The 25,702-nt window shown below is 51.5% G+C and overlaps 12 protein-coding genes across 12 annotated transcripts; 4 read left to right on the top strand and 8 right to left on the bottom strand.

Annotated features, from left to right (window-relative positions):
• Nucleotides 1-311: 311 nt before the first annotated feature.
• Nucleotides 312-2,669, bottom strand: N7518_009786 (putative phospholipase A2 (PlaA); the record flags this gene model as incomplete). Its single annotated transcript, XM_057190712.1, has 1 exon — nt 312-2,669. The coding sequence occupies one exon, from the start codon at nt 2,667-2,669 to the stop codon at nt 312-314; it is 2,358 nt and encodes a 785-aa protein (XP_057038368.1).
• A 332-nt stretch (nt 2,670-3,001) lies between these two features.
• On the top strand, nt 3,002-4,999 carry N7518_009787 (EXO70 family protein; the record flags this gene model as incomplete). The annotated part of the gene is made up of 3 exons (XM_057190713.1): nt 3,002-3,285; nt 3,346-3,563; nt 3,621-4,999. The coding sequence occupies 3 exons, from the start codon at nt 3,002-3,004 to the stop codon at nt 4,997-4,999; spliced, it is 1,881 nt and encodes a 626-aa protein (XP_057038369.1).
• Nucleotides 5,000-5,286: 287 nt separating this feature from the next.
• ade13 (adenylosuccinase ADE13) lies at nt 5,287-7,137 on the top strand (the record flags this gene model as incomplete). The annotated part of the gene is made up of 8 exons (XM_057190714.1): nt 5,287-5,338; nt 5,423-5,509; nt 5,576-6,303; nt 6,353-6,469; nt 6,519-6,591; nt 6,641-6,719; nt 6,770-6,834; nt 6,887-7,137. The coding sequence occupies 8 exons, from the start codon at nt 5,287-5,289 to the stop codon at nt 7,135-7,137; spliced, it is 1,452 nt and encodes a 483-aa protein (XP_057038370.1).
• An 866-nt stretch (nt 7,138-8,003) lies between these two features.
• Nucleotides 8,004-8,303, bottom strand: N7518_009789 (uncharacterized protein; the record flags this gene model as incomplete). The annotated part of the gene is made up of 1 exon (XM_057190715.1): nt 8,004-8,303. One exon carries the CDS (start codon nt 8,301-8,303, stop codon nt 8,004-8,006), a length of 300 nt encoding a protein of 99 aa, XP_057038371.1.
• Nucleotides 8,304-9,300: 997 nt separating this feature from the next.
• On the bottom strand, nt 9,301-9,952 carry N7518_009790 (phosphotransferase family protein; the record flags this gene model as incomplete). Its single annotated transcript, XM_057190716.1, has 2 exons — nt 9,301-9,668; nt 9,733-9,952. The coding sequence occupies 2 exons, from the start codon at nt 9,950-9,952 to the stop codon at nt 9,301-9,303; spliced, it is 588 nt and encodes a 195-aa protein (XP_057038372.1).
• A 105-nt stretch (nt 9,953-10,057) lies between these two features.
• N7518_009791 (uncharacterized protein) lies at nt 10,058-10,369 on the bottom strand (the record flags this gene model as incomplete). Its single annotated transcript, XM_057190717.1, has 1 exon — nt 10,058-10,369. One exon carries the CDS (start codon nt 10,367-10,369, stop codon nt 10,058-10,060), a length of 312 nt encoding a protein of 103 aa, XP_057038373.1.
• A 757-nt stretch (nt 10,370-11,126) lies between these two features.
• On the top strand, nt 11,127-12,601 carry N7518_009792 (PDK/BCKDK family protein kinase; the record flags this gene model as incomplete). The annotated part of the gene is made up of 4 exons (XM_057190718.1): nt 11,127-11,238; nt 11,296-11,444; nt 11,499-12,487; nt 12,538-12,601. 4 exons carry the CDS (start codon nt 11,127-11,129, stop codon nt 12,599-12,601), a joined length of 1,314 nt encoding a protein of 437 aa, XP_057038374.1.
• A 12-nt stretch (nt 12,602-12,613) lies between these two features.
• On the top strand, nt 12,614-12,835 carry N7518_009793 (uncharacterized protein; the record flags this gene model as incomplete). Its single annotated transcript, XM_057190719.1, has 1 exon — nt 12,614-12,835. The coding sequence occupies one exon, from the start codon at nt 12,614-12,616 to the stop codon at nt 12,833-12,835; it is 222 nt and encodes a 73-aa protein (XP_057038375.1).
• A 450-nt stretch (nt 12,836-13,285) lies between these two features.
• N7518_009794 (uncharacterized protein) lies at nt 13,286-14,214 on the bottom strand (the record flags this gene model as incomplete). Its single annotated transcript, XM_057190720.1, has 3 exons — nt 13,286-13,618; nt 13,710-13,903; nt 13,995-14,214. The coding sequence occupies 3 exons, from the start codon at nt 14,212-14,214 to the stop codon at nt 13,286-13,288; spliced, it is 747 nt and encodes a 248-aa protein (XP_057038376.1).
• Nucleotides 14,215-14,881: 667 nt separating this feature from the next.
• On the bottom strand, nt 14,882-17,128 carry N7518_009795 (SKN1/KRE6 family beta-glucan synthesis-associated protein; the record flags this gene model as incomplete). Its single annotated transcript, XM_057190721.1, has 6 exons — nt 14,882-14,942; nt 14,997-15,474; nt 15,529-16,051; nt 16,103-16,204; nt 16,256-16,439; nt 16,494-17,128. 6 exons carry the CDS (start codon nt 17,126-17,128, stop codon nt 14,882-14,884), a joined length of 1,983 nt encoding a protein of 660 aa, XP_057038377.1.
• Nucleotides 17,129-18,335: 1,207 nt separating this feature from the next.
• N7518_009796 (uncharacterized protein) lies at nt 18,336-19,263 on the bottom strand (the record flags this gene model as incomplete). Its single annotated transcript, XM_057190722.1, has 2 exons — nt 18,336-18,613; nt 18,744-19,263. The coding sequence occupies 2 exons, from the start codon at nt 19,261-19,263 to the stop codon at nt 18,336-18,338; spliced, it is 798 nt and encodes a 265-aa protein (XP_057038378.1).
• Nucleotides 19,264-19,594: 331 nt separating this feature from the next.
• cyc8 (60S ribosomal uL3 domain-containing protein) lies at nt 19,595-24,601 on the bottom strand (the record flags this gene model as incomplete). Its single annotated transcript, XM_057190723.1, has 12 exons — nt 19,595-19,850; nt 19,904-20,577; nt 20,654-20,810; nt 20,873-20,930; nt 21,013-21,044; nt 21,119-21,164; nt 21,745-23,409; nt 23,465-23,621; nt 23,675-23,767; nt 23,821-24,000; nt 24,062-24,348; nt 24,406-24,601. 12 exons carry the CDS (start codon nt 24,599-24,601, stop codon nt 19,595-19,597), a joined length of 3,801 nt encoding a protein of 1,266 aa, XP_057038379.1.
• Between the last annotated feature and the right edge of the window lie 1,101 nt (nt 24,602-25,702).

A 25,702-nucleotide genomic window follows, 5' to 3' on the forward strand; every position in this document is an offset into this window, starting at 1 on the left:
ATTATTTGCTAGAACTTGTACAAGTGCATAAGTAATACATAGTACATAGTGCATTTATGAATGTACCATTGGATTTCTTCTATGCTTCATCACTGTCACAGGTCGTTTACTCTGTACTATATACATGAATCAAAAGGTCTATGTCAAGCTCTATCTAACTCAAACGACTGAAAATCAATGAAAATGAAAGGGAAGGGCATGGGTATGCGAGGTAAGAATGTCAAAAAGTGTCGTCTATATTTACAACGATGTAGTATTAAATGCAGCTTCGACCAAAATCAGGTTTTGTCCGGTGGAAGTTGACGGGAGAATCATAGAGGCACAAAGCCTTCCATCTTCTTCCGATGCTCTGCCGCCTCCTTCCGCAGGCGATCGGATTTCTTGCGCTCATAGACAGCATGGATAACACGACGAGTCTGCTCTTCACCCTCCAAGAAGTTTGCCTTTGCAAGGCCAACAACAGAATCAATCTGCTCGGGCGTATAAATGAAGTTCCAAGTAGACAGGAAATCATCAACTTCCGGGTCGATCGAGTTGGGCTGTGGAGCAAGAGGCAGTTCCGGATCTTTGGTTTGAGAGCTATCCTGTCGCATGGACTGAGCAGCTGCGCGCGGACGAGTTCTAGGTTTGGGAGGAACGTTTGGTGCGGAAGGATTGGGAATCAGAGGGAAGTAGACAACCGCGATGCCGGCATCTGGGCGCATCAGGTGGAACTCGGATTCGGAGGGGGTTTCGTTGTAGGTAGAATCAAACAGGCGTTTGGATGGCGGAGGCTCGTCGTTCGAGGTTCGCTCGGCTGTGGTGCCGACCCAAACGTTGCAATAGCCCAGGTCTGTACCGGCCTTGGGCTCTTGATCATCGGGTGGGGGTTCAGAGGTATTCATAGCGTCGGCGAGTTTGTCTGTCAATTGCCCCTCGGTGATATTATTTGGCTCGCGCAGTGCATTCTCAGTATCCTTGAGGCTCGAATGTTTGGGCCATCCGGCGCCGACAGGCCAACCTTTTATACCACGTTGTTTGGCGTATCCATCGACCACAGAAAGCCAGTTCTCCTGCTTAACATCCGCAGACGCATCAAATGCGACAATTACATCGACATCGCGCCCAGGTCGGATGAGTGGGTAGATTGGCAGGTTATTACTCATTCCCGCATCCATGAGACGGAGGTGCTCGTCTCGGAAGATTGACTCCGGACAGGAGTCGGGCAGCTGATCTTTCATGCCCATGACGTAGTTGGGTATAGCCGCAGGGTCTATGGGATGCACCTTGATCAAGTCTTGGTTCTTGCCTTGGATGAGAGAATCAATTCCACTAAATCCAGCCAGGCCGCTGACCAGAGGCCGGATCTCCTTGTAATAGTGAGACAAAGTCGCACAGAAAGCGCTACCCCAAACACCCATGAGCCCGGGAATCCTCAACTCCGGGATGGGGAGATTGTCAGCGGAAACATCAGAGCGGCCTGCGTTGAAGTGACGCCCCAAAGACCAGGTGGGGATTCCGGCATTCAGTTCTTCACAAAAGAATTCGTAGGGAGTGAACTCAAACCACTGGAACCATGCTTCATGTCGCGACTCTTTCGCCAACTGTTCAGGCGTTGGATTCTTCTTGGTCTGATCTTTTTGTTTGAGGGCCTCGACGGGAATCTCATGTCTCACCGCCGTGTAAATTGGGAGCGGATGAGCCCCATTTATCAAATTGGCTCGTTGGTTCGACAACTTGAAATCAAAACTGGAGATTCCCAGTTCTCCTCGCGGGACCAAGAGTCTCGCTGCAAGCAGCAATCCGTAAATATCTACCAGCCCAAAGTCCGCTCCAGGATCGCCTTTCAGCTTTTCCACAAAACCACTGAGAAGGTACTTGTTTGTCGGCGCAGTAGTGAGGAGATTGAGAGCTGCCGGCGGGAATGCAATGTGAACACCAAGACGATTCTTCAAATGGTCGACAAGCCTGTCGAAGTCTTGCTGCGCAATGGACGAATGATAGAGGGTTTGCAGCCAGCAGCTGCCACTGACACCAGCCGTGTAGGTAATGCAGTCCCACAGCCCTGCTTCCTGTGCTGCTAGATACGATCCGGTGCCTGCAACTAGAGCGCGCAGACCACCTCCCGAGCCACACACCGCAATGACCGGTACGTCTTCGGGGTGGATGTCCTCCACGGGTATGTTGAGGTAGGATGACAATGCTTTGACAACCTTCCGTTGTCGTTGCCGTCTAAATACCTGCTCTTCGTCGCAAAGATCCCCACTTACTCGTACCTTGGCGTCGCGGAGAATCTCCGGGTTGATATCGGGGTCCTGTGCCTCCTTCCAAATATCGTCCGCTAATGAGCCGGGAGACAGGGAGAGCTCTCGCTGGAGCTTTTTGGCAGTAGCTGGTAGAAATCGCGTCCAGTCTGGGATGATGTAGTCTGTGATGTTACCCACATCCGCCCACTCGGCGGAGCCAACGGTTTGCTTAACCTCATCTAGCTTCTGGCCGATGTTGTTCCAGATAGATCCATCGTCCTTGCCCGAATTGGACTTGTTAGACTCCGAATCATTGCCGTATCGTGTTCGAGAAGTAGTATATTGAGCTCTTGATTGTCTGGGTTGAGACCATTCCCCCGCAGTGTATGCAGCTAGGGCAGCAGGGGGCACCGTCCACAGACGAGTGGTCCTTGCAGTGCCCATTGTGAACGGGAAGGTTAGGCCAAAATAAGAGACCTGCTGCATCTAGCGGTCCATTGAAGGACTGCCAAAGCCCCGCCTGCCTTTTCTTGCAAGCTACCTGTTAACGAGCCCTGGGTTGATGACGTCGTGGATTCACGTGACAAGGCCGGACTGGGCCTGACTTCTTTTGGACTAGCGTGGCGGAGCTCCTTATCACTGGACTGGATGGAGCTGGAGGGACAATCAGTCCATTTGATCGATCCATTCCGTTTGCCCGCGAAGGACATGAGGGGTCCTGGTGACATGTGATATGGTCTCTCTGGATTGATTTTGCCTGAATTTTACAATTAACCATGGTGGCGCCAAGGAATACCGCCTACGCGGAGGAGAGCGCGGAGGTCGAGGTCCTATATGCCAACCTCGAGAAGCTCAACCGACTCACGAAGAAGATACAAGGCTCCATGGTACGCCTGGAGACAGGAGGAAAAGTTGTCAAAGAAGCCATTGGTCCCATCTATAGCAACACCCAATCCCTTCAAATCACCAACAGTAATATCGACAAGGTCAACGACGCCATCGATCGCCTGCGCCAGCCTCTCGATGCAAAGAACCGAGAAGATGGAATCATTCGCGCAGGGTATGTGTCTTCTACTCTCTTTGGACATATAGTTTGAGTCTTTTGCTGATCGTCTCCCAGACCACAGAGCTCCGGCCTCACCCACTACCTAGGGGCGATGAAACGTGTTGAAAAGGCGCTGGTCGACCTTAACACGACAAATTTGCGATCAAACCAGAATGCGATCGCCGACTTCAACTCTCTTCTAAACACCGGAAGCACAAAACTTCAAGAAGTGCTACGGGGGGAACTGAGCCAGCATTCCACTCCGGTTGAGCCCCTACACTATTTGACCAAAGGTACGCGTATCACGACCAAACGAGACCTAAATCAGAGCTAATGCGCGACGGTTCTAGATCTCCCCTTCCCATCCATACCCGAAGATACCATCACCCACATGGCGCCCTTGTGTTCGGCAGTCGGCTCGGCATCCATTCATGGATCTCAGCGCGGCAAGGGGGATAACCCCGCGCTGAAGGCGTATGCGGAGGTACGGGGACCATACATTGCATCCAGCTTGGAGAATCTTGCCATTGCATCCCTCAATACCGTCAAACGGCGACCCACCGATGGCCCTTACAAGCAGGGTACCAATGGTATTGGTATTTACTCCAATGCGCTGGAGGCCTTTATAACTACCGAGCACGGTATTATTGTGCAGATGTTCACTGGAGATCAGCAGGGCCTGGCGTTGCAGGCTACGTTCTTCCCGGCTATGGGCGAATACTCTAAAACACTTCGTGAGCTCAACCAGTATATCAAGGCCAATCTGATGACAGACTGCTTCTTGGCTTTTGAGATCATCGAAATTGTGACCGCGATGTCCTATCGGATTGACTCCAAGGCCGCAGAACTGAAGAGCCTCTTGATCGAGGCTCTTCGACCTGTACGCGAGACTGCCAAGTCGTCTCTTTCCGAATTGCTCGAGGAAACGAAGCGCAAGGCTGCTAACACCACGCTCCCTCCGGACGGTGGATCGGTGCCTCTTGTGGAAGAAGTGATGAGCTCATTGGCCACACTGACGGGGTACTCGGGCCCTTTGGCTTCTATCTTGACGTCTCTGGGAGATGGAAACTGGCGTGCCAAGTCCAACACCGCCGGCTCGGCTCCTCTAGATGTAGGTCCAGACAGCAGCACACTTCTGTCGCATTTCATTCTAGATATGATCGAGGCCTTGATGACCTCCCTAGAAGGTCGAGGTCGGGCTTTCCATCGATCGAAGGCAGCGCTTGGTGTGTTCTTGTCCAACGTGTTCTGCGTGGTCGACCGGTCGATCCGACAGAGCCCCGAGCTGGCACGTTATTTGGGTAACCCCGACAGTATTGCCCGAATCGACACGTTCCGCAAGCGCGCGACGTCTACCTATCTGGATGCATGGAAGGAAACGTCCCAGTACCTTCTTGATGTGCAGTATACCTCCCGCGGGGCGCAGCGCAATTCTAGCGGCAACGTGGATTCAAGTGCCATCGTCAAGTCCCTGTCATCCAAGGATAAGGATGCGATCAAGGACAAGTTCAAAGCATTCAACGCGAGCTTCGAGGATATGGTGTCTCGGCACAAAACCCTTCACATGGAGCGTGAGGTGCGCTCTTTGCTGACTCGTGAGTTGCAAACTGTTCTCGAGCCTTTGTATGCGCGCTTTTACGATCGATACGTGGAGATCGATAAAGGCCGCGGTAAATACATCAAGTACGACAAGGCAAGCCTATCGGTACAGCTGGCGCAGTTGGCTTGATTTTCCGGAGCGGAGAGTGAACTCACAAAGGACTCCATCTATACGAGCTAATATCATAATAATGTATGCACCACCAAGCCTGCTTTCGCTACTGGTAGATCAACAAAACATCCCATAGAACGTATGATATCATGTGACATGTAGATCATACGATAACGTGACTGATAAGCCCCGCTAAAACCGGGCCGCAAGCAAAATTCCTTGCCCGCACATCGCCTTGTCCCTGTCTTATCGTCCATCCCGTTGCTCAATTCTTCGTTTGAGTATCTCAGACAACTACCGACACAATGTCCGGAAGCAACGATGTCTACCAGACCCCCCTCAACTCGCGTTATGCGAGTAAGTCGGTCCCAACTGCCCCTCTATAGGAGGGGCAACCCCGGAAATTGTACAAATCGGGATTAACCATACTCAATTGATTAGGCAATGAGATGAAGTACCTCTTCTCCCCCCGGAAGCGCTTCTCCACATGGAGACAGCTTTGGACCTGGCTCGCAGAGGCCCAACAAGGTACGGGAGAGTCGAAGATCGGAGGTAGTTGATGAAACACACCAATTGACTGAATTTTGGCTACAGAGCTTGGACTTCCTATCACCACCGAGGCTATCGAGCAGATGAAGGCCCACGAGGTTATCCAGGATGACGAGTTCGCCGTTGCCGCCGAAGAGGAGAAGCGCCGGAGACACGATGTCATGGCCCACGTCCACGCCTTTGGTCTGGTTGCCCCCGCCGCCGCTGGTATCATTCACTGGGGTGCCACCTCGTGCTACTGTACCGACAATGCCGATCTGATCCTGCTCCGCGACGGTCTCGACATCCTCATCCCCAAGCTGGCTGTTGTCGTCGACAAGCTGTCCCAGTTCGCTCAGCAGTACAAGGACCTCCCTTGTCTGGGCTTCACCCACGGTCAGCCCGCCCAGCTGGTGACCGTTGGCAAGCGTGCTTGTCTCTGGATCCAGGATCTGCTGATGGATCTGCGCAACCTCGAGCGTGCCCGCAATGACCTGCGCTTCCGAGGTGTCAAGGGTACCACCGGTACTCAGGCGTCTTTCCTGCAGATCTTCCACGGTGACCACGCCAAGGTTGAGAGCCTGGACGAGCTTGTTACTGAGAAGGCTGGCTTCAGCTCCGCTTTCATCATCTCCAGCCAGACATACTCGCGTAAGATCGATGTTGATGTCGCCAACGCTCTTGGTTCTTTCGGTTCCACCTGCGAGCGCATTGGCATTGACATCCGTCACCTTGCCATGCTCAAGGAGGTTGAGGAGCCTTTCGAGAAGGACCAGATCGGCAGCAGTGCCATGGTGAGTTTTCTTGTCCGTTGCGTTGGGTTTTTTAGCTGATGATTTGTAGGCCTACAAGCGCAACCCCATGCGCTCGGAACGTCTGTGCTCGCTCGGACGTCACCTGCAGAACCTCCCCAAGGACTGCTTGGACACCTACTCTGCTCAGTGGTTTGAGCGATCTCTTGTGAGTATACCGCGGGTGTGTCTAGAATCATTTATTAACTTTGTACTAGGATGACAGTGCTATCCGCCGTATCAGTCTCCCGGAGCTGTACCTGACTGCTGACGCCTGTCTCATCCTCCTGAGTGAGTTTCGGAGTTGTTAGAAGCTCGGATTATGTCTAACCACTATTAGACAACGTCTCCTCCGGCTTCGTCGTCTACCCCGAGGTCATCAAGCGCCACGTCAACGACGAGCTCCCTTTTATGGCCACGTGAGTACATGTTTAACGAATCCAATGGATGTTGCTAACACATATCTCAGCGAGAACATCATCATGGCCTGCGTCGCCAAGGGTCTCTCCCGCCAGGACGCCCACGAGGAGATCCGTAAGTTTCTCTCCGTATCTTCCTCTCCGAACCGGAATTCTAATGTACGCAGGTGTTCTCTCCCGCGAAGCTGCCGACAACGTCAAGAAGCAGGGCAAGGACAACGACCTCATCGAGCGCATCCGCCGCAACGCGTTCTTCACCCCCATCATCCCGGAGCTGGACACCCTCCTCGACGCCACCACCTTCGTTGGCCGCGCGCCTCAGCAGGTCGAGAAGTTCACCAGCACCGAGGTGGCTGCGGCCATCAAGCCCTACGCGAGCACCATTGCCAAGGGCGAGACCTCTTCCCTGTTCGTTTAAGGTACCCTTAGTACAGTCGTATTCTGTGTATCTGTTAGAAAGTGAAAAGTTATATATAAAAAGACGATGGGAGATATGGGATTTCCTATAGGTGAAAGAGAAGGGAGTCACTGTGTATACAAATTGAATGCAAGGCATTATGTTCCACTTGTGGATATCTCTCTGAGGGAAATTTCCCCCCCACTTCCTTGCTTCCCCGATGCCCCGCGCTCCAAATCTTCGAGGGGTCAATTTGGGGAGTGTCATGGAGTTAGAGCGGGAAGAGGATGTAACAGACATTCTAGAATGAGAAAATGATCAACGCTTTTGCTGTATGGGGAAAAAAAAAGACAATTGAACCGCCCATGAATAAGAGAATAAGAGAAAAGGGAAATGCTCGATCACGCTATCAGCCTGTATGGTAATCATACCCATATGCAATAGAACGCTGACATGCAAACGAAAAGAAAAAAGGAAAGCTGTTTGGGTCAATTGAGTGCCGGACCGCAGATATAGTCGACTCCCGCATATGACAAGCAGAATACTCCAGGGCTCCATCCGGAACTACCCCAACAGCGCCATTACCAGTAGGCTTAGCCCGGAGAATCTCCGGATACCACGCAAGCCGGCAATATGGACGTATCTTCAGCGCCATCTCTCCCGGAACCAAAACAAAAAAAGCATGATCCCTCAAGCGCAATGCATCCCTGCCCAAGAGCTCTGAGTCTGACTTCTCTCGGGACCCGAATAATATACGGGAATGCCAAAAGAAAGCCCGACATGTCGCTCAAAAGCCCGCAATGGGCCCCCAAAACAACCCCCCCCCCACTCCGGCAGCAGAAACGACCCAATCCAAGACGCAATTCTCGGGCCCACACACAGCGCCTTTATTTTTGTTCGGGTTGAGCAGGAGGGGTTGGTCTGGATTCGGACGGGGTGGACGGTAAGAAGAGGTCACGGACTAGCCAGACGATGTAGAGGACGGCCAGCACCCACAGGGTGGCCATGAGCTTGTATGTGGAGGAGCGCCATGTGACGCGACGGATGAGGCGACGGCCATTGGGACCTTCGATGGGGCCTCGACGGGGTTGCCCATTCGACTGACTGTTGTATGGGCCGTTGGACTGCATGAAGGGATAGGCGAGAGCCTCATTCATTTCGCTGTGCGATATTCGACGGCGAGACATTTGTGTGGATTGTGGATTCCGGAGGGTATATATCTATCGCTTTTCGGAGGGACGGTTTTCCTCCCTATGTATAGGCCGGGAGAGGGTTAAACATTCGAGGCACCGATGCACGGGTTGTCAATGGAATTGAAGAGATGAAGATTTTGAGGTTTTGGAGATTTGAGATAATTTTTTAGGGCCAGAATTGATGGTATTTTTTTTTTTTTTTTTCTTTTCGGGGATATTGGGATTTTTTTTCCGCCAACGCACACACGAAAAAAGGTAGGAGGGGCTAAATAATAGCCAGTCAGAGATAATAATCGCTCGACAACAGCAAGAGCTCGAAAAGGGAATCTTGAGTGTCCAGAAAGCGGATCTGTTGCACGGGCGAATGGGTAGCGGTGGGAACGTGGCCCGTTGCATCATCCGATGACTTTTCCCTCTCTTTTCTTCTCTATCAAGGATATGGGATATGAACGGAGTCTTCTTCGAGAAGACCAGTGATTGCGCCAATGCGAGATAGCCGCGGTGCTGGTCATTTTCTTAGCGATGGCCATTGAAGAGCTAAAAGGGGGCGAGGACAGGGTTGACAAAAGTACGTGAGATTATGCATGATATAACCGAGTCCTCCGTGTTTAAGTAATAAGAGAATCACCAGTAAAAAGTTAACAAGTAACAATGTATGATTGACGAAGAACTAAACCAAGTACATGAACGAGTGTCTTTGTATATCCTTCGTTTCCTACGGCGTATACTTCCCAAAGTCGGAGTCACGGTCACGTGTCCATTGAATATACCAACTGGATAAATCAGAACCCAAATGAAACATCAACAGCTTGGCGAGGCTCGAAGTGAATCGGTGCGAGCTTTGTTCGCTAGCTTAAATCGGACCCGAAAGAGTTCTGCTAATAATTCTAGAACCCCATATGCTCCAGAATCTCAATCAGGACTTTCTCGTTCTCATTTCGGCAGTTTTGAATGCCTTGATCAGTTTGCTTCCTCAGAATGTCTGAATTTGTCACGCGCCGGGCAGGATAGAACTAAGCAGGGCATCGACATCGGCGACAATGTCAATCCCTGAGATTGTCATCGGGCGCTTGCAACCCTCGTTCTGAAGAGCGTCTTCCCAGGCCTTAGCAACTTTCCACTGCACTCCCTCGCTGCCTTGCTGGTCATCGGGAAGAGGGTCTGGGAAGCCGTGTAACTTGGCTTCCTTGAGGGCCCTTTCTTCACGGGCCTCAATACCGGGCCAGCCCCCAAACTTGCCCCCAACCCCACCAAAGGAGCAAAGGAACTCGTGTGAAGGATGGAGAACGCACGAAAAGTCGTAGTCAATTAATCCTGTGATGCGACCTGAGGAAATGTCGAATAACAGGTTGTTGGGTGCTGATAGAAAAAATCTATAAGAACAAGCGGTTGGGCTCGGGAGGTGAAAGGGGACAATGCTTACTAAAGTCTGCGTGGATTATTGCCTTGTCGTCGCGCGATTCAAGCTGCTTGAAAGATTCCGGGAGCCCTCGCTCTATAAAGGCCTCCAGTCGGTCCCGGACGCCATTCTCATGCCAGCCCCGGATATAAGAATTCTCGTCGGTTTTCTTCAGAGCTTGCTTGAGCCATGCTTCAAATGCAGCCTCGTACGAGGGCCAGGGACCAGTACTGGTAATGGTCATTGGTGCGCTGATTATGTTGTTCTCGTTCTCAAATGTCAGTCCTCCAAATTTAGTAATAGAGGCGGGTAGCGGGAAGTCCTGAAGGCCTTTGAGGAGCTTTGCGATTTATGCAAATATCTCTTTCTTCTCCTCGAGTTCCATGTTATCTAGCTTTTCGTCTAGAGGAACGCCTGGCATGAGCTCCTGGAGGATCCAACCTTGCTGTGGCTCCCCTTTTTCGGATGTGGTTCCAGCCCAGCCATACAGGCGAGGCACAACGTGGGGTTCGAAATTTGGGTCTAGCGCAGCAGCGGCTAGAGTCATCATAGCAACCTCGTTCTCGACACGATTCGCTGCTCCCATGGATGTAGCATCAGGGTTTGTCAGACGAAGGATCCGATCATTAGTGCCGGAAGGAATAGCCACACAACCGGGCATGTGCTGACAGGCACCATTCTCTTTGTCGAGTGGAGACGGCAGAGAGATGCGATACACAAAGTTATTGTACTTAAAGGGGCACTCAGGATCATACACAATTGGTTCAACCAGGGTATTTGCCTAGTCAGCCTCTTTAGTAGCGTTTATGACTCATTCTATCTTCAGGTACATACTGGTAAACCGAACGTTCTTTTCAATAAGCCATGAATGCCATTAATAAAATCAAGGCGGACCTGATAATTGGAATGATTGTGATTCATATTGTGTTTAAGGTACCATTAGTTTGTTAATAGCTAGGAAGAAAGACATGAGTGGTATGGATATCATCCCGGACATCCCCAACATCAGATCAGCTGATATCTAACATGTGATTCCTGCCTGAGGCCACACAATTATGTCATAGACCACGGGTGAACGGACTTTTAGAATCCCATAGTCTCTCCAATATAACACTTCTCCTTTGTGAATGTAGTTTTTAATATAAAAAAGAAGTAGAAAAACAGAAAACCCAGCAAAAAATCAGTCCGTCAGCATTCCTAAGATACAAATCATACGTTGCTTATTCCTGTCGTGTGATCTTCCTCCGGTCCCCGGAGAGCGCAAGCGGAGAGGCGGAGAAAACCCGGGGACCGGTCAACCTCGGCAGTGAAAACCGATGACTCGATTCACTCACACTTCCTCCTCGACAACTTCTCTCTGGATAGATCACTTTCTAGAAAACACAATTCCAAGGCCATTCGGCCAATATATCACCACCATGTGGAAGCCCTCGGAAAGGCTGATGGACACCATCAGACATTATGCCAGCTTCCCCGCAACCGGTGTCTCACTGAGACAGATGGTCCAGTTTGGGGACCGTCCCTCAACAGGTATGAACTATGAACGGGTCTGCGCTGTCTACAGTTACATATCTAACTCTCATCCAGGTACTCTATTCCGCGCCTCTCAATTTCTCTCTGAGGAGCTCCCGATCCGTCTCGCACATCGCGTGCAGGATCTGGGTGAGCTTCCAGATGGACTTAGTGAGATGCCATCGATCAAAAAGGTCCAGGACTGGTATGCGCAGTCATTCGAGGTAGGTGACTCACCAATTAACAATGATCCCGGATCCATATACTGACCCGATCAGGAAATCATTGCTCTTCCCCGCCCCACTCTGACTCAAGAAGTGAAAGCACGCCTGTTGCGACCCGGCCGGATGAACGGCCCGTCAAAAATCCTCTCTGAAACAACCCAAAACCCCAGCGTGCGTGAAGGACAGTATCGGTCATCCGTAACTGCATCCAATGGAAATGGTGTTGCCAGGTCACCCGCCGCCTCAGGCCGACGGTACTTCTTCCCCTCCGACGACCGCGGAAACTGGCCTCCGGAACTCAACGACTACAACCAACGATTCGCCAAGACCCTTCAACAGATCAAACGACGCCACGACGGGGTTGTGACTACCGTCGCGCAAGGTATCCTAGAATGGAAACGTGCGCGTCAGCGCATGCAGATCGACTCCACGATTCAGTCCTTCCTCGACCGGTTTTACATGTCAAGGATCGGTATACGAATGCTTATCGGCCAACACATCGCACTCACGGAACAAACGCATGTCAAACACCCCAATTATGTCGGAATAATTTGTACTAAGACCAACGTTCGCGACATCGCGCTCGAGGCCATTGAGAACGCCCGCTTCGTCTGCGAGGATTACTACGGTCTTTTCGAGTCGCCCAAGGTGCAGCTGGTCTGCAAGGAGGACTTGAACTTCATGTATGTTCCCGGACACCTATCGCACATGCTCTTTGAGACCCTCAAGAACTCGCTCCGGGCGGTCGTTGAAGCACATGGGGCCGATAAGGATGAATTCCCCGTGACCAAGGTAATAGTAGCCGAAGGCAAAGAGGACATTACGATCAAGATCTCCGATGAGGGCGGTGGTATCCCCCGGTCGTCGATCCCCCTCGTCTGGACCTACATGTACACGACAGTGGAGCAAACGCCCAACCTGGACCCTGATTTCGACAAGAACGACTTCAAAGCACCCATGGCTGGATTTGGATATGGCCTACCAGTAAGCCGACTATACGCTCGGTACTTTGGCGGTGATTTGAAGTTGATCAGTATGGAGGGGTATGTTATCCCTGCTTAAACTGTCTGAACCATTGCTAATTGATCTCTAGCTACGGGACCGATGTCTACCTCCATCTCAACCGCCTCTCTTCAAGCTCAGAGCCTTTGCAATGACAATCACCTGTCATGAGAGACGGTCGGATCCGGATCACCACCTCGCACCGCCTGCAACCTTTTTACAATGACCCGGAATACGATCCCGTACCGTCTCGAGGACTGACACTGATGAATGCCCAGGCCCATTACTCTCGCATGCTCAACCGAGAAGTCTCGGAGCGTAAGCAGGTTGGAGACATCGAGAGTCTGTTCCACTCGGAGCAGCGGAGGAGAGAGGAGAAAGAGATGTAAGCCTTGGCATCTACCCTGTCTTCTGATTGGTTACCCCTATCTCTCATCTTCCTTTCCTCCGACTCGGATGGCATCTGTGACCAGCTCAGCTGTTCCATCAAGAATGCAAAGATGAGTTCGCAAGTCGGACTGCAGTGCTACCGCGTTGCCTGGGTCTTCGGGTAATATCCCAGAGATCGAAGGAGGAGAGAACTCAAAAGAACAGAGAAGCTACATATGTCTTCTCTTTTTGGATCCCCTCGATGATACCCCTTTTATCTTTATTTTGTTCTCTTCCTCTTTCTCTGGGTTGGTGGCCCTGTCGTTGATCTGCTTCTCTGTATAGTAGTTTATTTTAATGTGTTTTAGCGAATATAACATTATGGTATCATCTGTCATTAGTAGTCTCTAGTCATCGAGTGCTAATTCAAAATATCTAGCCTTGAAGACCAAGAAACATAAATTCATAACTCATAGATTCTCCTCATCCCCACCCCCAGAAACCCTCGGCGAATTCGCACCGGAAAAAGACCCCACCGAAACAGACCGCGAACCACTCTTGCTCTTCTTACTCTTAGCATCCGTCTTCTTCGCATCGAAGGTCCTCAAATGCCCCGGCTTATGCCAGTTATGATCATCAATATCCCCAATAATCTCCCGGTACCGACCGCGAATAAGCGATCCCTCCCCGCCCTCCCCGTCAGGCGCGATGTAGAAGCGCGGGTTGTACAGTTCTTCTGCTTTTTCCGGGTCGTTGGGCGCGAGATATCTTGCTAGGAAGCGTCGGCGGGTTTGGGGGATTGTCTGGTTTTGTTAGTTTAATTGTACTTGTACTGGTAATAGTGATAGTGGCTGGGATAGGATAGGACAGGACAGGACAGAGAGGTAAACGTACTTCTCGCGAGGAAAGCGCATACGTAATCAACAACTCATTGTCCATGAGGACAGCCAGCGCGGCGTGTTTTTCGTCGCGGAGATGCGGGCGTGTGCGGGCGTCTTTCTCGAAGGCGGTTTGAGACTCCGTGCCGCCTTGGCCGGCGCGGTTGTATGATGTCGTGAGGGGGTTCGGGGCGCGGTCGCGGAATCCTCCTTTTTGCGGTGTTAGTTTGTAGACTGGACTATGATTCACTTGGTTCAGGGAGATAGATAGAGATGAGATGTTGGAACTTGGAAGACATACCCGTGTCCGATCCAGATGTAGTTCCATTCACGTTCCAAGCATCATCGCTTGATCCAGGGCGGGACATTGGTATGCCGTCCACGTTTCTGAGTTCGAGACCTTCGCCGTTGTTGTGCATTGGTATGCCGTCGGCGCGGTTTAGGTCGTCGAGTTGCATGCCGCCATCGGAGTCTGATTCGGATTCTGTGTCTGAGATGAGATTTATGGGTCCGCCGGACATGGTGAAGATGTTGATATGGGATATAAGTCGGGGGCAAGTGATCGAGAGGGGGGTTTAAGTTGATGTGTGGGGTGCAACCAATGACTGGTGAAAATAGGAGTAATAAAAGGCCTCTTCTGTGGAATGTGCTTCACATCTATGAATGGCAGATAATTTCATGTATATCCTATTGTATGACCCCGGATTTCTATAGCTAGTGTCAGTGGATGAGAAAGAGATATTGGCCGTAAGGGCAGAGACTGGTCACCTCCGGAAGAGGGGTTGGTTGACAGGAATCAATTCTACCTCAAGAATGAAGTTCGAAGATACATAGTCACGGCACTGCAGATAGAAGGCAAGTTATAACGATTCAACGTGTTGAGATATCGTGCCCTCTTGGCGTGTCCGTACTGTGGCCAGATCCAGCAGGCGGTGAGTTTGTACAATGGGGCGATGTTGAACCCCCTAACTAGGTTTAGTAGATATCAAGTATATCATTACGTCATACGGTTGGAGTTGAGGTGAGAGAAGACTAGATGAGCTCTACGAAGAAAGAGTGAGAATCAAATGGTTAATGATGAATGGCGAAAGTAATATAATGTGATGCCCAAACCCAATAACGCCAGCAAACAATGCCGCTAAAACGACTAACAGTTTAGGATAGAAAGAGACAACAAAATGATAGAATCTAATTAGCCGGACAGTCGTGCATGTATGAATTTTTAGGCCAATTGTACCCAGCCTCGTCCCTAAAGTTCAATCGTTAGTAAAGCGCAAATAAGAAAAACCGGCAATAAACATACCAAGTCGTAAAGTTCGCATTATCATATGCCTTGCGATGTTTCTCAATATACTTAGTCGTCTCGTACCCCGGCGGGTCACAAGTAACGCTCTCATCATCGGGGTCCTGGTAGATCCGGACGTAGTCGAAGCGCAGGATGGCAGGCATAAAATCAATGATGCTCTTGTTCTGTGGCGCGAAGTTATCCGCCATACCCATGTTCATGATCAGCGCCATAGGCTCGAGTGGGATCATGCGCTGCCCTATATTGCCGTTGGGTCCGATGGCGCGAGCGTCCAATGTCCAGGTTTTCTCAGCGCCGACGAACCAGGTCACGTCTCCTTCTGCGCCGGGTGTATACTCGAAGGAGTAGGTTTGGAATTCGGTGCCGTTGTACCAGCGGTGGTTCAGGTTGGTTAGGCCGGACATGGCCTGTTGGTAGACACCGCCGCGGTAGGCGTTAATTTGGGTGACGCGTGGGTCGTAAACAGCGGCGAAGTCTGGAGTTTTTGTTTAGTGGATGTCTTCCATATCGAGAAGATCAAAAAACTCACCATAGTCGGGTAGGTACCACAGGTCAAATGGTGCGGTCTGCAAACTCTGCGATGCACTACCGACGAACGGACCGCTGTCACCATACAGCGGAGCAGTGCTGCCTTCAATCACATCGATTTCAGGAGCACTGCGTGCAACACCAGGAGTCGGGTGATCAGAGCCAGGACAGGCACATCCGGGCAACCGCATACCGGGCAGCCAGTTAATACCATCAAGTGAACTCTGGTTTGGGGTGATGCCTGCATCGCAGCCATCATGGTAGCTGTACGGCCACATACCATCAGTGGTAGCAGCATAGCCAGGACGAGCCAGGTTACCCATTGCCCAGAAACCAGGCCAGAACCCTTGAATGTGTCCATCGCCCGGGAGGGACATGCTGGCTTCGAGACGGCCTCCCTTGAAGCACAGCTTGTTCCAGCTTTGTACCATACCGGATCGGTAGTCGAGATTGTGGTTTTCGAAGTGATCGAATCGAAGCTGGAGGGTGCCTTCTGCTGTGGTTACTGCGTCGGGATCATACCACTAGGCAATGTCAGCGATTGAGCGATGATTAGTGACATGGTTTATACTAACCTCTTTGTCCTGTGTCACTCCGTACCATAAATCCACTGCTTGGAAGAATGGGTCATCGTCCTCGAAGAACGTTCGACCGGGCATGTTGAACTCGTCGGAGAACTACAATGGAACGTCAGCCACTTCTCATTGTCGACATATGAAACAACTCACCACTAGCTTCATCTCCTTTCCATTGGCGCTTTTCTTGGTGTATGCCTCTTTCGGTGTGTCTGGATCAATCAAGCCCTGGCGCAGGTTTCCCAACAATGGTCGCTCTCCAACATCCAAACACAACGTGTCTTCAGGGTGGCATATACCTTCATGGGGATGTTTCCCAAAGCCCGCCAACCAAGTTCTGCAAGGACTGTTAGCCATGGAGAGACAGTCAGATAAGCCAGCAACTTCTTACATGAGCGGGTAACCAATGAAAAGCACCAGAAGACCTATTGTGAAAACCGCCAGACCACCGACATTCACAATACCCCGTCGATTCCAGATATCACAATCGCGATCCTTGTCCGCCGGGTCCGGGTTGTGCAAATAGTCATCCTTCTCCACGTCCTCGGGGTACAACAACAACCCATCAGTGGGCATGATATTGAACTTCCCGGACACAGTCTGCGTGTTGACATCATAATCCTCACTACCAGCGTGCGAAGGCGCCCTCGAGTCCTGGAACGGATCAAAGTGGAAAGTGCTCTCGCGGCTCATGGAGCTGATACTCGAGCGAGCCGTAGACCACCGATCCGGAGACCGGGTCCGGTCAGTGTCAGTCAGACCATGTCCCTGTGTAGGCCTCAACTTCGGGGGCAGCAGGAATTCCGAGGACTCGGGGGCAGCTGATACGCCGTATGGTGATATCGCTTGAGGGCTCACCGGCATAGGCCCTTCGGGTCCCTGTGGTGTCAAGGGCCGGGGAAATGTCCGCGACGTGAGAGGCGCGTAGCCTTCATTTGACTCGAGGAAAGGATCATGCTGCCCGGAGTTGAGTCGGATGTGAGGCATCGCCTTCCCCTCTGAGGTATCAGAGCCGTGGTCCGACATTTGATCGATTTTAAAGTTTCCTGGATAAGTCCGACACGACCCTCTGCTCCGTACTAGTGAGGCCTTGCTGTGCTTTCAATTCCGCCGCGAGAACAGCCCTTTTCTATCAGTCGTTGGTGGAATTTGCAGAGCAGATGGGTATGATGTGATGTTCTGCTTCTTCTTTCTTCCGATTCGTCACGCAGCGATTTCCTATTTATTTCAACGGTAAAGACTGAAGACCAAAGCTGGTATATTGCACAGTCGACGAGTGCAATATTTTAGCGAAAGAACGAACGCAGGTCGGATAGCATCGAATTTCCCTCGGCGACGATAAAAGAGACAGAGTCTAAACGGAAAAAGAAGGCCAAAAACACAGAAGAAAAGAAGAGCCTAGATGGCCCGAGGGGTCTTGTTTGGGTTCACGAGGAGACAGGAATGACAGAGGTCCAAGGGGGCAACCAGTGGTATGTCTATGCCTCTCTTTTTCCGAGCCTTTGGGATGGACCGTGGATGATAGTAGATACTATTCAAGACTCAGTTTGATAGCTCAAGACATCTTCGTTATATCATTGACTGTCTGCTTCGATTGATTGAAATAGGCTGATGGTTAGCTCCCACGCCCAAGGTAGGGCTATTCTAGGGTGCGGCATTCCCGTTGCTCCCCAGGGCCCCAAGGAATGGCCCGGCATGAATGCTGGCTGGAATTTGGGGATCACCATGGTCATGAACCTGGAGAGATTCGAATACAGTAATAATAGCAGTTAAAGTTGCTCCTATAGATGCACGGGGTGTTGTTGAAGCGAAGGGCGAATCGGCGGGGAAGATGAGAGACATGGCCGGCTACCAGCGCGATATACAACATACAACTAGATAAATCTGCATATGATTTCTTTAAGCACAAACAGCTACGTACAAGACTAGTTACCAGAGTTGTTCCTTTCAAGACTACGACACGCGTCCTCAAACCCCAACCCCGGGGCTTAAGAATGCGACAAATCCCGAACAAAAACCTGTCAGGGCCAACTTATACCAAGGGCAGAGTAGGATGAGGCCCCTGTTTATCCATTCCGCGCCAGTGCTTCTACATCGAAAAACAAGGCAGCACGAAATCCGTACCGATCTTTCTCATAAAAATATCATATTTCGGTAGAATAGACAAATAGCAAAACCAAAATTATGTCCTATACTGACCCAAGACCTCTCATTATGGATATAGTCTGGACACCTACGACTCAACAGCCTTGGCGCGCAAACCGACAAGACGGCTCTCAGGCGCATGTAGTGCCAGAACCCAGTACTCGATCTTGGTACTAGTTTGTTCAACACGGTAGACCTTCAACTCAACGGACGACTTATCAGCGCCAGAATCCTTCTCGACAGCCGCGGCGCGGACAGCATCTAGGGCGGCAGAGTACTGATTTTTCGGGTCGAAGGAGGAGGGGGATAGAATGGAGATGGACTGGGACAGGTCGGTGTCTGGGGAGATCAGGGAGGAGATCTGGTCTGCAGTGAGGGAGGGTGGTTAGCAGGGTGGTTGTAGAATTTTTGTCTTAGGTTTTCAAGGGAGTAAGTTCATGAAGGAGGATCAGGAACAGGGTCAGGGTCAGGATCAGGATCAGGATCAGGAACATACCAGCACTAGGCCACGCTCCCTTGGCAGCGCCATCCCACTTCAATGCCACAGGCTCGAAGGGCTCGTCTGTATCTGAGATGTAGTATGCGTCGACGGACTGGAGCGCCTTTGGCACTGACAGGGAGCTGTGCACGGTCTCGGTTTTGACGGTGCCGGTCCCTTGCTGTGGGGCGCTGCCGCTCACATCTGCGTTCGCTTTGTCCAGGAAGGACATGTAGGCGTCGTCGGAGGACATGGCTTGTGTTGAGGTTGAGAAGGGGGACTTGGTGGGGGAAGAGCTGGTTTGTGGGTGCGGTCTTGAGGTTGCGGGGAAGAAGCGGGTTTGGTGCGCTGCGTTTGTGGGGTGGGTTCTTATGCTGGTTTGGTTATATAGACGATGTAGAAGACGGTATTGGTGTTGGGGATGTTCTATTTGGAAGGTTGATCGTAGAGTGTAGGATGAGATTGGCAAAGCCCGTTTTCTTGTCGGAGCTGGCAGGGAAAGGTGTGGGATGACGCAATGAATCTTGGACTGGCGCATCTTGTTCACCACCCGTTTGTTGGATTGGAATATGATATATTGGAAGGAGTAAAGAGAGTGAGGATCTTTTTAGAGGATGTAATCAAGATATATGGAAGGGAAAGAAAAAAACCAGCTGAACAGTTCGGCTGCGTACAACATCTGAACCAGATATATACCAAGTGATAGGAAATATTGATTTAAGAAATATATCATTGATGTAGAATTCTCCATACACTGGAATAAATTTATAAATCTAGACAGTATACATCTACATGCAAATCGTGAAGGATATTCGCTTTTTTATTGAATATGAAACGTCGCACTACCGCCAACCATAGGCTTAAACATCTTAAACAGTCTCCACAAGGTCCTTCTTGAGGGTACCCATGAAGGCCTTCTTCTCCTCGAAGGTCTGGAAAGCACCGTGACCGAACTTGGAGGAGGTATCGATCCACTTGAGCTCGACCTTCTCGGTGGCCCGGCGGGAAGTCTGGGGGTACAGAGTCTTGCGCAGAGTCATAACACGCTTCTTGACACCGGGAACGGAGCCCTTAACCATGACGAAGTCGTTCTTGACCTCACCGTAGTGGACGAAACCACCCATACTAGAGAAACGTTAGTATTAAAAACACTCGGAAAATATCAGGGGGGAACATACGGGGTGATCTGCTTCTTGGAGATGTCGAACTCGGTGGAGGCGTTAGCCTCATCGGTACCCTTTCCAATGCGGAAGATCTTGTGGTTGCAAGAGGTACGGTGGTGGTAACCGTCCTGACCGGCACGGGCCACAGTCCACTGGACGTGGTTAGGGTGCCAAGCACCAATACAGGCGACCTTGCGCAGACCCTTGTGAGTCTTGCGGGGCAGCTTGGTGGTTCCCCAACGGGAAGTAACACCGGAGAAACCGTGACCCTTGGTGACGGCGATGACATCAATCACCTCGTCCTTCTCGAAGACGGAGTCGATGTCGATGGTCTTCTCGAAGAGGTTGCGGGCGAATTCGACCTTGTCGGCGACGGAGCCACCGTTGACCTGGATCTCCATAAGGTGGGCCTTCTTCTGCTTGATAGGAGTCTGACGAATCTGAGTGTGGGCGAGCACACGGACGACAGTGCAGTACTTCTGGATGCGCTCAAGCTCGCGGGTGATGGAGGCACCGGAGCTCTCGGCGTGGGACTTGGCGTACTTGGTGAAGGCCTTCTTCTTGGACTTGTACCAGTTCTTGTAGAAGCGACGCTTGACCTCATCGCTGAGGTGCTCAGCCCAGACGGTGGTGAGAGAGCGGAGACCACGGGGAGTCTCGATGTAACCGACGACACCGACGGCAACGAGCTGAAAAAAAATTAGGTTCCGGTCCCTTTTTTTTTTTTTGTCTCCTTCACTTTCGCACACAACGGGGAAAACGTACAGGAGGGGTCTCGATGACGGTGACGGCCTCGACAATCTCCTTCTTGTGCATCTTGGCACCAGGACGGTCAAGGTCACGGACGACGGTGGTCATACCAGCCTTGTAGCCCATGGAGGCAGTAAGGTGGACGGGCTTCTTGGCGTCATCCTTGGGGAAGCTGTCGCAAAAAGTCTCAGCACACAAATCCACAAATCACGAATTCTTCCAGAAAGTACTGACCTCTTAACCTTACCACGGTGACGGGCAGCGCGCTTGCGCGGCAGGTAGGCGAGGGAGCCTGGAGATATAATCAGTATACTGTACACACACAGAGGCCGTATTTCGAAATTTCGATATCGAGGAAAAAGGTGATCACGAACCGTGACGAGGCGCTTCGAACTTCCGGTGACTCCTGAAAGACGAAAGCAGGTCAGCAATTGTATTCAATGGCGATTGTATAGGAATCTTCAATCGGGAAAGACTCACATCTTGACCCTGTTATCGTTAGTCGTCGAGGTGGTGGGAGGACGATCTGGAAATGTCGAAGTTGATTTTGCACGCTTGGTGTGTGGGCTAACCTAAGCGAGACTCTTGGCGGACCTGAGCCTGAGGCACCCCACAATAACCCAAATTATCTAATCCAGCCCTGGTCCAGTCACGTGCTGTCCAGATTTTCCGGGCCCACGAGTTTTATGGGTCTTCCTGCTGCCAAGGCAAACGGCCAGCAAAATATGGTTTTAGGACATCCACATTGTGGGCTGGAATGAAATATGGACCTTACAAAGGGAAAAAAAGGAGACTTTATGAATTTACTCTACCAAATTTCAGAGTATCAAACAAATGTTTTGCTTCAAGGGTGCCTAATGCACCATTAAAAATTCACAGTGAAAGGAGACTAAGAAATCATAAGAAGAGAACGAACAGACATGAGTATTCAGCGCACGCGCTTGAAACTACGCAGTCAGCGTAACTCGCACATTCGTACCGTACATCACACACTGAAAGATAGGAAGGGAGAAGCAAGGAATCGGCTTTGCCAGGATTAGCCAGACACTAGTCTGGTTGGGAGAAGAATCATTTTTATGCCGTAGGCTCGATCTTGGATGGAGTACTGGCACGGGCATTTCCAGCACCATTGGCGGGGTTGCCAGCAGTGCTGCCGTTGGGGCTGCCCTTAGAAGCGGCAGCCTTCTTCTCTTCCTCAACTTCATCATCGTAGTCTTCATCGACATCCATCTTACGCGCGGGGGGCTCGTGTGCAGGGGGAGCCTCAGGGCGAGGAGCTTCTTCCTTGACCGGGGTGTTGGCGGAAGGAGGTCCAGTGGGGGGAGCGTTAGGTGCAGGTGCAGAGCTCTCGGCCATCGGGGGAAGACTGGGGCCAGCAGAAGGACGGGGAGGCATGTCTTGGATCGAAGGCAGAGTAGGAGGGTGGTGAGCAGCTTCTGAGGGGTGATAGTTCTCATTGGCACGACGGGCGTCCTCGCGGCGGGCCTCTGAGGAGCTTCGTCGTTGCATCTCACCAGGAGAAGGCAAACGAGCGGGTGGGCTCGGGCGGCGGTTATTCTGGTCATCCAGACGAGCACGGCTTTCTTCATTTGCATGCTTCTTGACTGGGCCAGCATCAGCCTCCCATTCGCGGCCGCGCTTCATTGCAGATGCGGGGCGATCTTCGCGATCACGAGCGGCAGCCTCAGCAGCAGTAGCAGCCGAAGCAGGGGCCGGGGCACCAGAGGCGATGGAGTTACCACCTGGAACTTGTGGGGGGAGGGTAGGACCGGGGTGGAACTGTTGGAGGGGGTATCCTGAACCTGGTGAAGAGGGACGCTCCTCGCGAATAGGGCGAATCTCAGGAGCAGGACTGAAAGGACGGTTCTGGTAAGGAGGGGGAGGAGCACCGCCATTGGGCCCAGGAGGTCCAGGGGGACCAGGAGGAGCGACGGGCAGGCCAGTCGGTAGAGCACCACGCGGAGCACCAAAGGCATTGCTGCCACTAGGAGCGCGTTCGTGGCTTGGACCAGGCGCATTTCCAAGCTGGGGTAGAGTGTGAGGCGGCGGGTAGGAGTTGGGATCACCCATCTTTGGCGAGCGAGGCGCGCCACGGGGATCCGGGAACGACCGACCAGGCTCCTGTCGCGGGCTTTGAGCGGGAGCACCGGGGATCCGAGAATCGCGCTGGTCAAGACCGTTAGATGGGGGAGCTTGGTTCTGAGACTGAAGCTCGTTGATCCCACGGTTCCAGTCAGGAATCTGTCTCGGGGGTGCAGGAGCTTGTGGAGGGGGACCGATGGGGGCTGGTGCACCCCACTGAGGAGCTGGAGGTGCACCAACGCCAGGTGCCTGATAAGCCTGAGGATGAACATCCTGCGGCTGAGGCGCGGGGGCAGAGGGCGGCTGTTGCCCAGCCGTGCCAGCAGACAACTGGCTTTGAAGAAGCTGCAGACGAGCCTTGATGTGAACGTTGCTCGGGTCAAGATCTGCGGCGCGTCCGTAGGCATCCAGAGCATCGGCAATCTGGTTGTTGCATGATTCGTACAAAGTGCCCAGGTCATACCAGACCTCTGAAATGTAAGGGTTCAGGCGGATCGCACGAGAGTAAGCATCGAGGGCATCGCGGTATTGGTTGATCTGGTAGTAAAGAACACCAATCGAGCACCAGAAGGTAGGGTTGCGCCCGTCGCGATAGACCGCTTGCTGATAGGCTTCATACGCCTTGGGGTATTTCGCCATGGACATGTAGCAACGACCAAGGAGATACCAGCTTTGAGCGTCATTGTTATCTAGGGAAAGGATGGATTAGTTTCAACGTATGCAGTCCTGGGGATTGGGACTTACCAGCATTGACCGACTTTTCCAGGAACTGAATGGCCTTCTCCTGGCTTTGGAAAGCATTACTCTGCTGGTGATAGAGCCACCCAAGTTGCTGGAGAACCTTGGCGTGGTTTGGATCTCGCTCAAGCACGCGCTGGTACGCGGATTGGGCAGATTCAAACTGAGGATTGAGTGAGTACGAGGTAATCAAGAGTGTAGGGAAGCATGACTTACGTCTTTCTGTTGCTCGTGGACATGGCCAATCTGGAACCAGATGTCTTCTTCGGTCAGAGGGCGTGGAGGATCGCTAACAATGTATTTGAAGCACTGGGATGAGTTAGTGACAGCTCTCAGGGCTCATATGAAGAGATTTCACATACCTCCAAACTCTGATTAAACTTCTGCTGCTGCTTGTATATGATCCCCAGGCGGAAGTAGATCTCATTAGCCTTTTCGAAATCAGGTGCCATGCGCATCACTTGCGAGAAAGCCTCTTCCGCGTGATCCAGAGAGCCATAGCGATCATACAATATACCGATTCCATACCACAGCTTGGGTTCCTAGGGGGAGAATTGAATCAGCGAAATATCCGAGGAAAAATGTTGCGGGAAAACGGCTTACTTTGGGGTCACGCAAGTGGTAAAGGGCTTGCTGGTAAGAGGTGTATGCCTCTTGTAAATTATCCATCATAAGATGGCAGTGGCCAAGGCTGCCCCAAGTTTCGCCATTGCTCGGATCCAACTTCAAAATATTTTGCAAGTACTCAATTGCTTTTGGGAACTGCTCTTTTGTCCGGAGAATGCATGAAATGGCATTCATCGCTGAGATAGACCACTGGTTGTGACGCAGAGCCTGCTCGTAGGCATTCATCGCACCCTCCAGATCGCCCATCAATTCGGTCAAGCTTCCTACAAACGAGGCTGTTAGGATTCGCCAAATTAAGATGACCGGGAATATTTATTTACCTATTTGAAGCCAGACTTGTTCGTTGAGTGTGGCGATCTTTTGCGCGGTGGTGAGAGTAGGGACTCCCTTTTGGCCTTGCACGGGAATTGCGGACATATGACCATTGGCCTGCGCCTGCGCTTGCGCATGAGCGAGATGCGCTGCGGCATGGTGAGGAGCCACGCCCGTGGTGGGCGATGGTTGAGTATGAGACATGGTTCCCGAGAATCGTGAATATGGTTTGAGTTGAACCGTGTCGCGACCGAACTCTCGGGGTAGGTTTGCGACACGATGATGCAATCCAAGTTCACACCACTATTAGACACCGATCAAGTGTACTCGTGTGATATCGCACGCCAATCCTGAGGCGCAATTTCCGATCGACTAGGAACAAGGGAAAAAAAAACAACGGGTCGCGAAAGAAATCACGGTCCCTCACGCGGCACTGTCAAGCCGTGAAGGGCGGCAGTTTTCCAAAATCGACTGGACCTTGGCGCTGTCCCGACGATAGATGAGTGGCGCGATATGGCAGTGACACAATCTCGGGGCAGCGGGTTAGGTCACAGCTATGTCGAGCTTGATGCGCGAGGGTAGACGGGCAAAAATAAGAGATTGAAGAAAGAGGCGAAGATACAAGGCGATACAGTGGGGAAAGGGGAAGTCAGAATTGAAGATGATCCGAATGCCTAAGGGGGGGAAGAGAGAGGAAGAGTCGAGGGGCTGGCAGGAAAGGTGAAATTCGCCAAGAGACGCTAGTGGTTGGGTAGCTCCGACCGTCACGACGGATTATATAAGCCAAGCTGACACTCAGGAACGGCTTAGCGTTGTGGAGAAAGATCTGGAGGCGGTTATGCTGGTTTTCTTTTTTCCTTTTTTATTCTTTTCTGTCCCGTTTTGGGTTTTTTTCTTTTTTTCTTTTCTCCTTTTTTGGCTTTTTCTTTTTTCTTTTTTCCTTTTTTGGTCAAAACCTACCCATGATCTCATGAGAGAATTAAGCATATAAGAAGAGTTATGGTTATTTAATCTATAGACAGTTTCTAGAGATATAGTAATGTACCCTAACTCATAGTCTCTCCTCTTTTAATAAATCCATAATGCCCAATCTCTCTCAAAACACAAACACACAAACCCCGGCAAAAGACGCCGAGTGGGGACTCCCCCCGTGGTTGCCTCTAAGGTGCGTTAGTGCGACTGTGCTCCGTGGTGCTATGTAGCCCACAGGGCCGTGCAGCCGCATTGGCTTTCTCAGATCCTTGTTCCCCCCCCCCCTTTTGCCCAGCACTTTAGACTGTCCGTACTTAATCCCCCGTCAAATGA

This window comes from Penicillium psychrosexuale, assembly GCF_028828465.1.
Source record: "Penicillium psychrosexuale strain IBT 29551 chromosome Unknown utg000005l, whole genome shotgun sequence".
Classification (NCBI taxonomy): domain Eukaryota; kingdom Fungi; phylum Ascomycota; class Eurotiomycetes; order Eurotiales; family Aspergillaceae; genus Penicillium; species Penicillium psychrosexuale.